Source organism: Narcine bancroftii, chromosome 3, assembly GCF_036971445.1.
Source record: "Narcine bancroftii isolate sNarBan1 chromosome 3, sNarBan1.hap1, whole genome shotgun sequence".
NCBI lineage: Eukaryota > Metazoa > Chordata > Chondrichthyes > Torpediniformes > Narcinidae > Narcine > Narcine bancroftii.
This window is the reverse complement of record NC_091471.1, coordinates 243,852,571-243,867,940: the sequence shown is the minus strand read 5'-3', so window position 1 is coordinate 243,867,940 and position 15,370 is coordinate 243,852,571. Positions and strand designations below refer to the sequence as shown.

The 15,370-nt window shown below is 40.2% G+C and overlaps 1 protein-coding gene across 1 annotated transcript in view; it reads right to left on the bottom strand.

The window, feature by feature from the left end:
* Positions 1–15,370, bottom strand: part of LOC138758436 (complement C3-like) — a 120,175-nt gene that overhangs the window by 35,449 nt on the left and 69,356 nt on the right. The window contains exons 24-28 of the mRNA XM_069927346.1: positions 14,230–14,433; positions 11,373–11,448; positions 9,079–9,238; positions 5,811–5,906; positions 1,790–1,940 (exon numbers count right to left, since the gene is read on the bottom strand). Coding sequence (XP_069783447.1) covers positions 1,790–1,940; positions 5,811–5,906; positions 9,079–9,238; positions 11,373–11,448; positions 14,230–14,433 — 687 coding nt within the window. The remainder of the gene's footprint in view (positions 1–1,789; positions 1,941–5,810; positions 5,907–9,078; positions 9,239–11,372; positions 11,449–14,229; positions 14,434–15,370) is intronic.

Below are 15,370 nucleotides of genomic sequence, written 5' to 3'. Positions count from 1 at the left end.
TCGAGCCAGCTTCAGCTCATTGCACATTATCTGCATGAAGAAGTTTCCTAAAACATTGCACCTTTCACCCTTAACACCACAAGTCAATGAACCAATGCAGCTGGGCACAACCATTAGCCAATATTTGTCACACGCACATAATGTTGGTGGAGGGGGTATACTGAAACTTGTACCTGTCCAGATCTCTCTACCAAGTAAATATAGCAGAAGAAAATTTTATACCGGGAAGCTTCAAAGGAAGGACCCGCCCTTGTGACCACACTGTCGGAAGCAGCCAATCTTCAATGAGTGCACTTGAGATCTGTTTGGTCAAATCGAGGCAGTGGAACTTGTGTGTGATTACTTAACACAGGGATCAAAACTCAGCTTCACAATTCCAAGAAGAGAAAGAAAGATTTTTAAGTGCAAGAAATCTAAAGTAAAATCAGAAAATGCTGGAAATGTGCATGTCCATTTGTTTCAGGAGTACAACCCCCAGCTTCTATACTCCAATCACTTTCATTGTAGATCCATTTCTGTGGCATTCTTAACACGCGACTCTGTGACTACCATTCCCACTCGACCCTCTTTAGTCTAGAGCCTCCTATCTGTTCCAATGAAACACCATCCCATCTTTTTCTTTCAGCCAGCAGCTCTCAACCATTTTTGCACTCACATACCACCTTAAATAATCCCTTACTAACCCCAGAGCAACTTGGGTGGACAAGGTGGTGCTTTGCATTATGTCTTTTGATGAGGGCATGCTCTAGAGCAACCATTCTCAACGAGGACCCTAACCTGAGGGCCTGAGCACATTTAAGTAAAAGCGTTTTAATTTTCACCTCGTGTAATATAAATATTTTTTTTTTGAGAGGCTGGTTTTGCAACACATTAAAGCCATTCTCCCATCCACCTCTGATCCATACCAGTTTGCCTACAAGGTCTACTGTGGATCTTATTGCCCCTGTTCTTCACTTAGCATTGGCCCACTTAGAACAAGGGTGATGCTACATGAGACTGCTTTTTTATTTTAGTTCTGCTTTTAATACTGTTATTCCATTCCCAGACTGTATAAATAAGCGCTACTCTAACACTTTATACTGGTTCCCCGCAGGGCTGTGTGTTGAGCCCAATGTTGAACTCTCTTTATACCTACGACTGTGACTCCAAGTATCCTTCTAATACCATCATAAAACGTGCAGATGACACAACTATGGTCGGGCTCATCTCAAGGAGCGACGAGATAGTCTATAGGGACAAAGTCCACGGACCGTCAATGTGGTGCTCGGAAAACAATTTGGTATTGAATTCCTTGATGGAGAAAGAGCTCATGATGGATTTCAGGAGGAAAAGTGTGCCCCCATCTCCATTGTATATTAATGGGTCACGACTTACAAGTTTCTGGGAACTAATATGGCTTTCTATGGCTGTAAGGGACACTGAGCAATATCGGCTGATGGAGATTCTTTGCCCTTCAATAGACTAAGGAGATCTTGGTTAAGATCACATTTTCTGTTGCAATAATGACAATAAAATAATCTTGAATACAAAGCTAGCAATCTTTATGAAAAAATCATCGACTCTCTTTCTCTCCCTCTGAAGATGCTGTAGGAGTGAAGGAACATTTTAACCAGTTTCTGCTTTGATTTCAGACTTTTCCCTCCCTTTTATTTTTGAATGTGGATCTCTCATAGTTGATCAGCCGTAATATTTCACTCCCACACTCTTGTGCCTTTCGCCTAATGCGTTAACATGGGAGAAAGGGCTTGACGACGGGCAAAAGGCTGTAGGTGCAACAACTCAGAATTACCTGGTGAAGCGAATTTCATCACAATATTCTCCTTGTTTCTCCCCATGAGTGAAAGTGCATACGCTGAAATTACTGCACTGTAGGTCCTTTGAATGTTGTTGATGTGCGCCTCCAGGTAATCTGCCGCTTTTGTCATAACGTTCACATAATTCTGCAATAAGTAAATGATACTTTCATTGAAAGGCTCTGGAATGACATGAAGTGCAAGTGACCAGTTTGTTAAATATGCATTCACAACAGTAACGCCTGCGTGCGGGGGGGGCGTGGCAAGATGGCATAAGGATCAGACGTGCCTTCCAGTCCTCTCCTGACTCTATCTTATTGTTTTGTCTAGAAATGCCCATTAAAATTCTTTAAAAGTTTAGATAATTTCAGTGCTGTTAATTTAACTTATGATGGTACAATTGGTGGAAAAGAGCAAAATAAAACGTCAACAGATCATCAAAAAACTACATTTTCCAAAAGTTCAAGTTTTGGAGCCTACCTACAGGAAAGACACCGGGACTCAGCGTGAAATGGATCCCAGGAGAGTGGTACAGTTTTCGGATGTAGAGGTCTATGTTACATCGATAGAGCCCCCTAAAGAGGATGCCAAACAGCCTTTAGAACAAAGAGTTACTCAAAGGCATTTGTCAACTGTAGATGTGGCGCTGCAAACTGCATCTTTTGAGATACAAGAACCTATACAACTTGATGTACTGGGAGAATTTAATACATTATGGACTGGGGAAAACCCCGGCCAGCGTCCTCCAGTCATTGCTGGAGAGGCTGTGGCTGGGGTTTCCACACACAGTCATACTACAAGGAAGGCAACCAGAATGAAGGAAGGAATAGAAGATCCTTTGGAGAAGAAGCAGGAATCTGTTGAGCCAAAATCTCTTCCAATTGAAAAGATTTTTGTGAATCTTGAATCAAAATTATCTTATACAATGCAGGGATTATTCAAGATTATGACTGAACTTTGTACTAGGTTTAATACTTTGGTGAAAATACATTCTCAACAGATGGCTGAGTTTGGAGCTTTTAAGCTTGAAGTGAGAGATAAATTTAATTCGTGTGAAGAAGATATAGACAAAATACGGGATCAAGTTTTTGATGTGACCAAAATGGTCGAAGACTTACAAACTCAAAATAAAAATTTGGTGAAAAAGATTGATTATTTGGAAAACCAATCCAGACGGAACAATATAAAGATTATTGGTTTGCCGGAGGTATGGAGGGACTAGACCCAAGAAAACTTTTTAATGAATGGATTCCGCAGGTGTTGGGTCAAGAACATTTCCCGGAAGGTATAATACTGGAACGTGCTCACAGAGCCTTGCGTAGAAGACCTATTTCAGATCAAAGTCCAAGACCTGTTTTGGTTCATTGCTTGAATTATTATGACAGAGAAATAATTTTACGAGTGGCTATTAGAAATGCACAACAGAGAAAATCACCCTGGATGATTCAAAATAATAGTTTTCTTCTATGCGGATTTGAGTCAAGAAGTTATGTTCCAACGATGGGAATTCAATCCTGCTAAAGAGTTGTTGTGGAAGAAAGGTTACAAGGCAACCTTTAGATATCCAGCTGTTTTGAAGGTTTTTCAAGATGGTTGCCAACCAAAGTTCTTTGATTCTTCAAAGGAAGCTATAGCATTTGCTCAAGAGCTGCCAATTACTCAGTTTCAACAGAGACATAGTCCGCCGCGATCTCTAAGGAGACAAGAGATGGAAGAAAAGAGCCATGCTCCAAGAAGGAATGGTTGTAATGGTGACTCGGCAGTTGGAGCTGATTAAAAGAAGAGTTGTTCTTTTTTTTCCTAATGTTTTTTTTAAAAAAAGGGATATTAAATAATGATGATGCTAGTTTAAGGTGAAGTGAGAGTTGGGGGAGAGAACTGGATAGGCACTATTTCCTGAAAGTCATCTGCTATGTGTGAGTTATCTCACACCCATTTTTTTTTGGGAGTTACCGCATTGCGCGGTTTAGACGGGAGGGGGTATTTTTAACCTCCTACCCATTTTTTTTCCTTTTTTTTGTATTATTAGATTAAAGAGTGAAGGGATTTTTTTGTTTAAATGTAAAAAAAAGCATAAGAAAGTATTTGATTGTTTAAAAAACTAAAAATTTATGTGGTTTTTTTTGTAAAGTTTATTCAGTAGATAAGGAATATCTGAAATTTAAATGTGAATGGGATGGATAAGTTTTTCTTTATATTTTTTTAACTTTAAGGTGAAAGGAGTGGTAATTCTGGTGTATATTATTTTGCAATTTGAGTTATAGAACGAAGGCTATAATGGTGAAAGATATAAATTGAATTGTACAATTCTTAATGAGGCTTGAATTTTGTTTGTGGTTTATGCTCCATTTGTTGAAGATATAGATTTCGTTGTAGATGTGTTTTTATTATTTGGATATCTGAATTTTAATGTAATGATTGGGGATATTTAAATGTGGTATTGGAGCTTTTATTGGATAACTATTCAAGAGTAAAAGGGAAAAATGGTGGAAGAGTACTAAAATTGAATTGTACAATGTTTAATGAGGTTTGAATTTTGTTTTAAGATGGTGGTTTATGTGACTAATATGATGATAGATGTGAAGTTAGTTGATATTTGGTGAAGGTTTATCTCTATAGAGAAAGTTTTTTTTCATCTTTTTTTTCATGCTACAATTTTTTTAAGAATTGATTATTGTTTAAGAATTTTTGATAGATAATGTTACTAACTTTACTAATTTTTTATATTAAGTTTGAGTTAAATATATGTTTCATCTTAACTCCAATTGTTAAATATATGCATTTAAGTTTGATTTAAATATGTTTTTTAAGTCTGATATCAGTATTAATTACTTTTCTTTTTAGTATTTTAATCGGTTATGTTTTTGTTTTTTTTTGTAAGTGGGTTTTTTTCTCACATATATTATTAACTTTATTAATTCTTCACTCTTTATTTTGGGGGGAAAGGGGGGGGTTGGACTAATTTGAGTTGGGTTATTAATGTGTAATAATTATTGGGAAGGGTATACTTTATTTAGATTACTGATATTGTATTATAATTTTATTATTTTATTCTTAATTTTTTTAATGTAATCCTATATGTTATTCATGTTATAAAATCTTAAATAAAGTTTAAAAAAAAAAGTAAAGCCTGTGTGCAAAAATCAGTGATTTTCTCTGTGTTGGTCTCTGTGCAAATACTGAGGTTGAACAGTGGAGCAAATCAATTTATGTCATGTGATATTTCTTTCTTTGGCTTGGCTTCGCGGACGAAGATTTATGGAGGGGGTAAAAAGTCCACGTCAGCTGCAGGCTGATATTTAAGGACGTTCTAACACTAAGTAAAGGAAATGAAAGTCCCCATGCCTTCATTGGCTAAATCACGCTCAGTGACCAACCCAAGCTGCAGTCCTTGACACTCTCATCTTAATGCAGCCTCCAATTGCAGCTGTTCAAATGTTCAAACATTTCACATTGGTGGAGGATTAGTTGATCATTGTTTCTATGTGAATTCATACTCTGTCCCCTTAAAGTTTCAGCTATCTGTTATTTCTTGATTACACTGAACTTGCTATAGAACAAAATAAATAATCCAAAGCAATTTGTGGAAAAAAAAAAGCAAGTCCCCCAAGAGGCTTTGATATTAAATTTTAATTAACAAAAACTTTATTGCACGGTCAAAGCCAGTTCTGGCCATTGAGGCCCAATTAACCTACAACCCCTATATGTTTTTGGAGGGTGGGAGGAAACCAGAGCACCCGGACAAAACCCATGCAGGTCACAGAGAGAACATACAAACTCCTTACAGACAGCACCGGATTCGAGGCCGGGTCACTGGTGCTATAATAGCGTCACACCAATTGTACCACCCAAAGGATGTGCCTTTCATAGACTGGTCATTTTACACCTTTGAAGTGAAATCAGCATTTAAGTTGATACAGGTTTTGGTGACGTTGATTAAGTGTAAATGTTGGCAGCGCTCTCCTGTACTTGAAATAACTCATCCACCAAATAAATTACAAAATGAAAATAATTTACCATAACATAAGGTGAGCAAATACTTTGGGCTTCATGCATTGCTATGAGCACAAATGCAGTCAATGCCGACTTGTCTGATGATTTATCGATTCCTCCCTAAAGGAAATTAGCACTCAGATGAACACAATATTGAAATAAAGTCAAATATCATGTAATTAAATCGGCCAAGTTGCTGGAGGAACTCACCAGGTTTCACAGCACCTATAGGAGGGAAAGATATATAACCAACGTTTCAGGCGAGCCTTACCTTGATGAGGGGCTCAAGCCCAAAACGTTGGTGTGGTGATATGACTGTTTGTACTGGCTGGCCCGCCCTCTGGGGTCTTCCTACCTTAGCTCCTCCCTTGATCCTTTCCATGTGTCCCCTGGCCATAAAGGTCGAGTCACCTCTCCTTCCCGCTCATTTTCCTAGCCGAGACTCAGGCCAGCAGTCTCTTGCTCAATAAAGCCTATTGTTCCCCTTAGTCTTCTGTCTGTGTAATTATTGGGCTACTGATATCGCCCAACAGTTGGTTATACATCTTCACCTCTGTGTGACCTGCTGAGTTCCTCCCGCATTTACATAGCAACCGCAGACTTTCATGTTTCACTTTAATTAAACGTGATTTCATTGTTGTTTAATGTCAATGGCTTCAATAAATCGCAAAGAAAAACAGAAATTGTCCCACCATCTCTGTCGATGAAGATGTATGGAAAGAGTGAACCAACATATTGCTGCAAAAACTGTCATGGATAATAGCATTCAATTAAAACACAATTTTGGATGAGCATTAAATATTTGCATCCTACAAGATTATGAGTGAAGACATTTCCTTTTGCAGTTCCTCTAAATTTTGATTTTACAATGTCTTCATCACTGATTCACCTCCTCAGATCCACTCTTCCTTATCCCATCTATTGCTTTGCCTCTTCTATGTTCATGTCATGGATGCCATTTCTATGTTCATGTCCCTGCCCTTAAAACCCTAGTCGTACCTTTCCCTTAATATTCCCTCCTCATTTCCAAACTCCATCGACACTTTCTTTACTGGATGGGCTTCAGTTCTATGTTGCTTCCTGTCTCAAATCATTCTGTTAACCAAAAAGAAGGCCAAAAGGTCACGTTCAGTGCATAATTTAGACAAAAACTATAGATGAAATTTCCATTTTTCAAGCCATAATTAAATTTGGTTGTCAATGTATCTATAAATGGTGGGGCTGACTCAATGGGTCGAGCAGCCTCTTTCGGCTCCTATGTTTTATGGTCCATGGCCTAAATCTAAAATGGCCACTTCAATGCCTCAAGTCTTATTTTATTAATTCATGAGATGTTGGTGTCTATAGAAAGATCTGCATTCTTTGCTAATCTGATTATCCGTAAATTCGAGAATCTAGATGGGCAGTTAAAAGTTGATTTTCCGCTGAGTCTGGAGTCAAATGTGGGGCCGAACTATCACAGCAGATTTCTTTCCCTGGAGACAGAACATTCTGTGGTTCACAGTCACCATTGATCAAACTAGCATTTTTTTCCAAGTTAATCAATAAAAACTGGAATTTAAAAAAAACATGGAAATAGTATATTGGTGGGCCATTTACGAACTTAAGAAGTAGGAGTCGGCCATCTGGCCCATCGAGCCTGCTCTACTATTCAATGGCTGATGACAGGTTCCTCTTCAAGAGGCCCTTAATTCCCTGATTATATAATAATCTATCCAACCTTGTCTTAAATATATTTACTGAGGTCGCCTCCATTGCTTCAATGGGCAGAAAATTCCATAAATTCACCACCCTCTGGGAAAAGCAGTTCTTCCTCATCTCTGTCGTTGAGGCTATGTCCCCTAGTTCTGGTCTCGCCCACCAATGAAAACAACTTACCTACCTCTACCTTATCTATACCTTTCATACCTTTTATATGTTTCTATAAGATCCCCTTCTCATTCTTCTAAATTCCAATGGGTACAGTCCCAGATGACTCAATCTATCTTCATAGGCTAACACCTTCATCCTTGGAATCAACCTGGTGCACACTTCCTAACCTCAAGTAAGGAGACCAGAACTGCGCACAGTTCTCCAGATGCAACCTCGCCAGGACCTTGTACAGTGGCAGCAGAACCTCCCTGCTCCTAAATTCAAACCCTCTGGCAATGAAGGCCAACATTCCACTTGCCTTCTTGACAGCCTGCTGTGCCTGCAAACCAACCTTTTGCAATTCATGCACAAGCACTCCCAAGTCCTTCTGCACAGCAGCGTACTGCAATCACTTGCTATTTAAATAATAATCTGATCTTCCATTTTTCCTTTTAAAGTGGATAACCTCACATTTGCCAACATTGTGCTCCATCTGCCAGACCCTTGCCTATACACTACACCTACCTCTCTGCATCCATTAAATCCAGCAAATGCCTCAAGCACTTCCAAATCAAGGCCAACGGTAAAATGGAGTAGCAACACGTAGTATTCTGTCTGGGTGCCCTCTAATTGGATGGCATTAACATCGGCTTCTCTGGTTTATGCTAGTTCTCCCTTCTTTCCCTATCCCACGCCTTCTTTCCTCCTTCCATCTCCATTCACAGAGCCAAGACCCTCCCCCCTGTGCAGTGAACTGAGATTCACTGGTGATGGGTTGTGCTGATGGTTGGCTCCTCCCCCAGGTTCTGCTCCCATCTACCCATATATAACCCAGTTTTTCCACCTAAACCCTGCGCCTTACTGAAGATCATTATAAGACCCTTTGTTATAAGCTAATAAAAGCTCTCCCTCCAGTTTATTCATGCCACACCCTGCTTGCTGGTGCACCCTCCCTCCCTTATCCACCTATTTCCTCCTCACTGTGGGGCCATGCTCCTCCCCCTGCCCCTTCATCCCCCACCCATCATTTTGTTCATATACCTGCCTACATTTTGCTCATACCTTGAGGAAGGGCTCCAGCCCGAAACATTGGTTATGTGTCTTTATCTTTGCTTGATAAAGTACATTGCTTAACCTGCTAGGTTTCTCCAGCATTAGATTTTTAATAAATCCATCCAATGTTCTCCAGGAATGGAAAAAACAGGCTCTTTTTCCTAAATAGGATCTCAGGTCACTGAAATGAGCCAGCAACTTAGTTCGAAGGCTATTAACAATGAACAACAAAGGCAAGTTATCTGCCTACTTCCTGTGGATGAATGAATGTAAACATCCTGCTTTTTTCAGTGAGCAATGCTGGTCTGAAGATCCTCCTTTTCCATTACATTATCTTATAGCTCCATTTTCTACACAAACTAAAGTGGTCAAAAGGAACTTTACTTACAGTCATTGCTCCTGTAAGTACTTTAGCATCTTCTATGAAGTGACCGTCAGGTTTCTGTTTGTTTAATATCAGCCACTTCACAGCTCCACAGAGTACCTTTGAATCAATTGCAATCAATTTGTGTGCCATTGCAAAGACTTTCACCACATAGGCAGTCAACCTGCATTTAAAGAAATGAAATAAATTTGTTCTATACAAAAACCAGGGTAGAAATTTATCCTGCATTGCACATCCTAATATCCTCATGTGCGCTTTGAACAACCACCCCCCCCCCCCAACCCCAACCCGTATAGAAATGGAACAGTATTCCTTACTGGATCATCTACTTTGCACATGTGAGAGTTAACAAATTCAATGCATGAAGGAAGATATACATAGTGAATGTTAACGTATTAAAAAATTCAAATGAAAAAAAACCTCTTAACAACTATATACCATATATGCCAGCCTATAAGATAACTTGGGTATAAGACTACCCTTTGAAATTCCCCCTGAATTGTAAGTCATAGATTCTCAAGGTGGGGCATGGGAATATTTTGGTGGGGTGCAGGGCTTAACAGTATTTTAGTGGGGTGTAGGAATATTTTGGGAAATAATTAAAAAGTTGGTTTAACCATTTGAAAATGTTGGTTACCAACTTCAATGGTAGATTTTGTGATTTAAAGGCGATGGATTTTTCCTCTTGGATAACTCAGTTCCAATGCAATACCAAGAGGGTTATCGGAGTTGCAACATGATGAATCTGTGAAAACTCTGTTCAAAGTGAAAGGACCATGATGTGGCCATCTAACGAGATCGAAAAGAAATACCCAAACTCGACTACTTTAGCAAGGGAACCATTGATCCATTTTCCATCGTCTTATTTAGTAGAATGTGGCTTCAGTGCTGTTAGTAATTTGCTACAAGCTAAGAGAAACCAATTGGAAATTACAAAACATGGAGATTTAAAGTAGAAACTAACAAAATTAGTGCCTCAAATCAAAAAAAATCTGCAGTCAGCGTCTGGAGCGAGGTTCCCACTGAAGTCACGACAATTGTTGAGTGTGTGTTTGAGATGGTTGACATATTGAAGTAGGAGTTGAATATGAAGAATGTGTTCTAATGTATTCCTGACCTTAATTGCATAGAAATACATTTGCAGTGAATTATTTAATTAAAACTTCTTTTGAATAGGTGACTTTTTTTCCAATAATGGTTAGGGGGTATGCTTTTTTGAAAAATTAAAGTGGGGGCCTTGAGCGAAAAATGTTGAGAAACCTGTTGTATGTTTTGAGCTCTACTCACTGTATAAGACTATCCCAAGTCTGGCACTTACCGCTGACCAGTGGAGTGACATTTAATATACTAATTCACAATATTTTAAAAGCAAATTGCCCAGTAAATTTTAATCAGCATGTTTAAAAATAAACCACACTAGGTTCCTTTAACAGATGGTTTAAAGCCTGGTACAGAGCTGACTGCAGTCGAACTGGGAGAACAACTCTGCAAGGGAGCTCTGAGAATTAAAGTTCGGATTTTATACTTGGCGCAGAGGAGCACTGAGACTTCGTTGTTAAGGTTTAGATTTTATACTTGGCATACAAGACGACCCCTGGTTTTGGGGTGACATTTTTAACCTTCAATAACTGTCTTTCATGCCAGCATTTTCAGGACTTTTTTTTACTCAATCTTGCTTCCATTTCCTAAAACTATTCTATTTTCAAAAATCTATTACTTTAACTGTGGAAATAATTCACAGTATTTAAGACAGATTTCTCAAATTATTCATTTTTAACTTTTGTGTGGGAGAGTTTTGAACTTATTTTGAACATTAAATACAACCTCGGCACAAAAGTTCATTTGCAGGGGTAGAAAATATAAAGGCCCCTTGTAATTCACCAAGGTACTCCTGCTCTCCTGCCACCCCGCACACAGCATCTTTCAGCTGCTCACGTCGGGGAAGGAAGCACGGGTGTATCAGAGCCAGCACCTCCAAATGAGAAACAACTTCTCCCCACAGGCAGTGAGAATGAACTCCTCACACAACCCTCCGAGACTCTGCTACTTATTCAAGAATATTTATTTATTTTTAGATACGTATATTTGTTTTGGTTTGGTAATGGTTGTTTGTATGTGGGTTATCTCTGGTTGTGTGTTTGCATGTGTTTGTACCAAGGACTGGAGAAAGCTGTTCCGCCGGGTTATACTTGTGAAAGCGGATGATAAATGAACTTGAACTTCAGGGAGCAGTTCTCTGGAGATCCAGCAAATGTGCGGGTAGGAAAGGGAGCATCTAAAAGTCATATGTAATATACCATGTGCTAGATTGTCGGTCTATAAAAGCTGCGTAAGAATTATCGGTCTTGCGATATTTCAGTTGCTGGACATAACCTGTGGGAAGAAAGAAAAGGAATAAAATATCTAAGCCAACAAACTTTCGAAACCCCAAACAGAGAACCAGATTTCTGGAATGCTTTGCCAGGGGTGGTAATGGAGGCTGGTACAACAGGGACATTTAAGAGACAGAGAGGCGCATGGATACAAGGTGTGAGGCAGGGAAAGTTTAAATTTGTTTATAGAAGTCGGCTCGATATCATGGGCTGAAGGGCCTGTACAGTGCTATAATGTTCTATGCTTTATGTTCTAGGAACAAGTCAACCTACTTGGGCATGGACTACTGCTTTTTAAATTATATTTTAAAATATATTTTTAAAATCAAATTTAAAACAAGATCGAAGCTGATTTCGGACAATTAAACCAGCACTACCTGATTGGACCAAAGTTAACCATCACCCTGTATGCTTTTGAGAGGAAACCAGAGCACCCAAAGGAAACCAGCACAGACGCAGGGAGAACATACAAACTCCGAACAGATAGGGCAGGATTTTTTCTCACCATGATGATGAAAATTGACTTTTTTCTCCAAAGCAGATTTTTAAAAAGAATTTAAACATACAGCCTGGTAACAGGCCATTTCAATCCATGGTACCATCCAATTTACACCAATTGACGTACAATCTCAAGACGCTTTGGAAGGTGGAAGGAAACTGAAGCCCCCAGAGAAAATCTAAGCAGACATGAGTAGAATGTACAAACTCCTTACAGATTCAAGATCGTGCAACTTCTGGAACCATAGAACATCACAGCACAGAAACAGGCCCTACGGTCCATCTAGTCTGTGCCAAACTGTTATTCTTCTAAGTGCCAATGAACTGTACCATAGCCCTACATACCCCTCTGATCCACGTGCGCATACATTTTTTCTTAAATGTGAAAATGGAGCCCGTATTACCAGTCTGTTCTTCTATCCTGAGCTTTGGTTCATAAAAACAGCATCTCATTCACTTCCAGTTTCTGCAAGGCTCTTCCTCTCCTTCTCTGTCCTTCTCTCTGTTGTCTGTCTGTCTGTCTCTCTCCCTCCAGCTCTCACCTTTCCTCCTTAGGTTCTCCACCCCACTTCCCTCTCCATTCAGAGCTACACTCCCTTCCCTTATCACTTCTCAGCAATTTTTTTCTCTTTTGAACCACTCTCCCCTCGTCCATATCAACCTCTTGCCTGTTAACCCTGCTCCCTCCTCCCCCTTCCCAGCTTTTTAATTCAAAGGCCTGTCTGCTTTTTGCTCATACCTTGATAAAAATCTCAGGCCCAAAATTTTGGATCCCCTTTGCTTCCTATAGCTGCTGCATGGCCTGCTGAGTTTCTTTGGTGCAATGCACCATGTTTATTTGTCCATCCATTTCCCTTCAAATCATTATTGGAAACACAAGGATCTGGGTGCTCTGGAATCCAACTGGCAATGGCCTGCTCGACTCAAATATTCCCAACACTGAAGCAATTTGTGATTCTCTCCTGTTTTCCACCAGTCTTCCATGTGATAACATGGCTGATCCTGAGCCTTGTCACCTACCCACCCCACCCCTACTTCCCTTTAAAGCCTAAATATCTATATTCTGTGTGGTGATGCACCACTAACCGACTGCAGGGGGACTGCAGGAAAAGCACTGGAGGACAAGACCACACCTGGCCGGCTGTCAATCAGTCGACCTGAATGGACCAAGCCCCACCCGGTCGGCTGCCAATCATCCGCTGGGATGTAAGCCACATTCAGCCCCTTCAGGTCAGTCCCTCGGAGCTACAGCGAACTGCAGCAGAGACATTAAGTGCAATAAAGCCTGTTGATCAGTCTTTTTGAGTCCGCATTTCTGTATAACAGCGCCCACATTCTGCAACTGGGTGTCCACATTGCCACATCTGCTTCATCAACATTTCAAGATGAAGAACTGCTGTCATTATACATAACATAACCTCCTCTGTGAACCTTGACACAAACATCAGTGATCACACTTAAACTTTCAAACTGTTTTTGTGCTATTTCTTCCAAAAGTGCTCCTTGTGGGTTTTTTTTAAAAACCACCTGGTAAAAACCAATTCCGGCCATTTAAACCCTTGCTGGCCAATCACAATTCTCATATGATTTTGGAGGCTGGGAGGAAACTGGAGTACCCACGCAGACCATGGGGTACATAAGAAATAGGAGGAGGAGTCGGCCGTCTGGCCCATTGAGGCTGCTCTGCCAGTCAATGAGACCATGGCTGTTCTAATGATGGGCTCATCTCCACCTACCTTTTCCCCATATCCCTTAATTCCCCAACTCTATAGAAATCTATCCAACTTCTCTTAAATATATTTACTGAGGTCGCCTCCACTGCTTCAATGGGCATCAAATTCCACAGATACACCACCCACTGGAAAAAGCACTTCCTCCTCATCTCCATCCCAAGTCTACTCCCCTGCATCTTGAGGCTACGTCCCTTTGTTCCAGTAACCCTCACCAATGGAAACAACTGACCTACTTCTGTTTTATCTATGCCTTTCATAATTTTATATGTTTCTAGAAGATCTCTCATTCTCCTAAATTCCAGTGAGTACAGTCCCAGAAGACTCAATCTCTCCTCATAGTCTAACCCCTACATCTCCGGAATCAACCTGGTGATCCCTCGCCAAAGCCAGTTCAACTCTCCTGGATGAAGGAATTCCTTACAGTCAGTGCTGGATTCAAACCCTGGTTGCTAGTGCAGCAATACTGTTGAGCTAACTGCGAGGCTAATCGTGCCACGCACAAATATTGATTTAATCATTTCAAATATTAAATATAAAAGGGGTGTTTTTACCGGTCTTAATGTTGTTTATGGCAATGCTTCTTTTCTCCACTCCCACTTTTGGCCAGTGAATGCCTTCATCCAGGTATATCACAACTATTACCACTGGAGTCATTGAAGCCATGTTCTGTTCACCGCATCCAGATGGAACTCCGATGAGATGCTTCAATTTTGTTCCGTCAATTGTATTTTCAATAATTTCACTTATGATGGTTCCTGTTTCATTAATAAAATAAAATAAAAAGAATTCTGTCAATATCCAAAACTGGCCATGCTTCAGTGGAATATCATCAATTTCATGCATTTACACATAGAAATTTGTTTCATGTTCTTGGCAATACATTTTTGGTGAAGCAATTTGAAAGTTGCTCAAATTTTATGCCGTGGATTGTTCTGAAGAGGACAGCATTGCTCATGAGAGAACTAGTTAAGGATGGAAGACCATAAGAAATAGGAACAGGAGTCGGCTATCTGGCCCATCGAGCCGACCGTTCCATAGTCAAGGCTGATCCAATGATGGCCTCATCTCCACAACCTGCCTTTTCCCCATATCCCTTAAATTCCACTACTATGTAAAAAATCTGTTCTTAAATAGATTTACTGAGGTCACCTCCACTGCTTCAATGGGCAGCGAATTCCACAGATTCCCCACCCTCTGGGAAAAGCAGTTCCTCCTCATCTCCATCGTAAATCTACTCACCTGCATCTTGAGGTGATGTCCCCTCATTCTGGTCTCCCTCATCAATGGAAACAACCTACCTACTTCCATCTTATCTATGTCTTTTATAATTTTATGTTTCTATAAGATCCCCTCTCATTCTCCTAAATTTCAGTGAGTACAGTCCCAGATGACACAATCCCTCCTCATAGACTAACCCCTACATCTCTGGAATCAACCTGGTGAACCCTCCCTGCACCACTTCCAAAGCCAGTCCATCCCTCCTCAAGTCAGGAGACCAGAACTGCACACAGTCCTCCAGATGTGGTCTCACCAGGACCTTATGCAGTTACAGCATAACCTCCCTATTCTTAAATTACAACCCTCTAGCAATGAAGGCCAATGTTCCATTGGCCTTCTTGATAACTGCTGTGCCTGCAAAACAAACTTTTGCGATTCATGCACAAGCTCTCCCAAGTCGTTTGGCATGGCCGC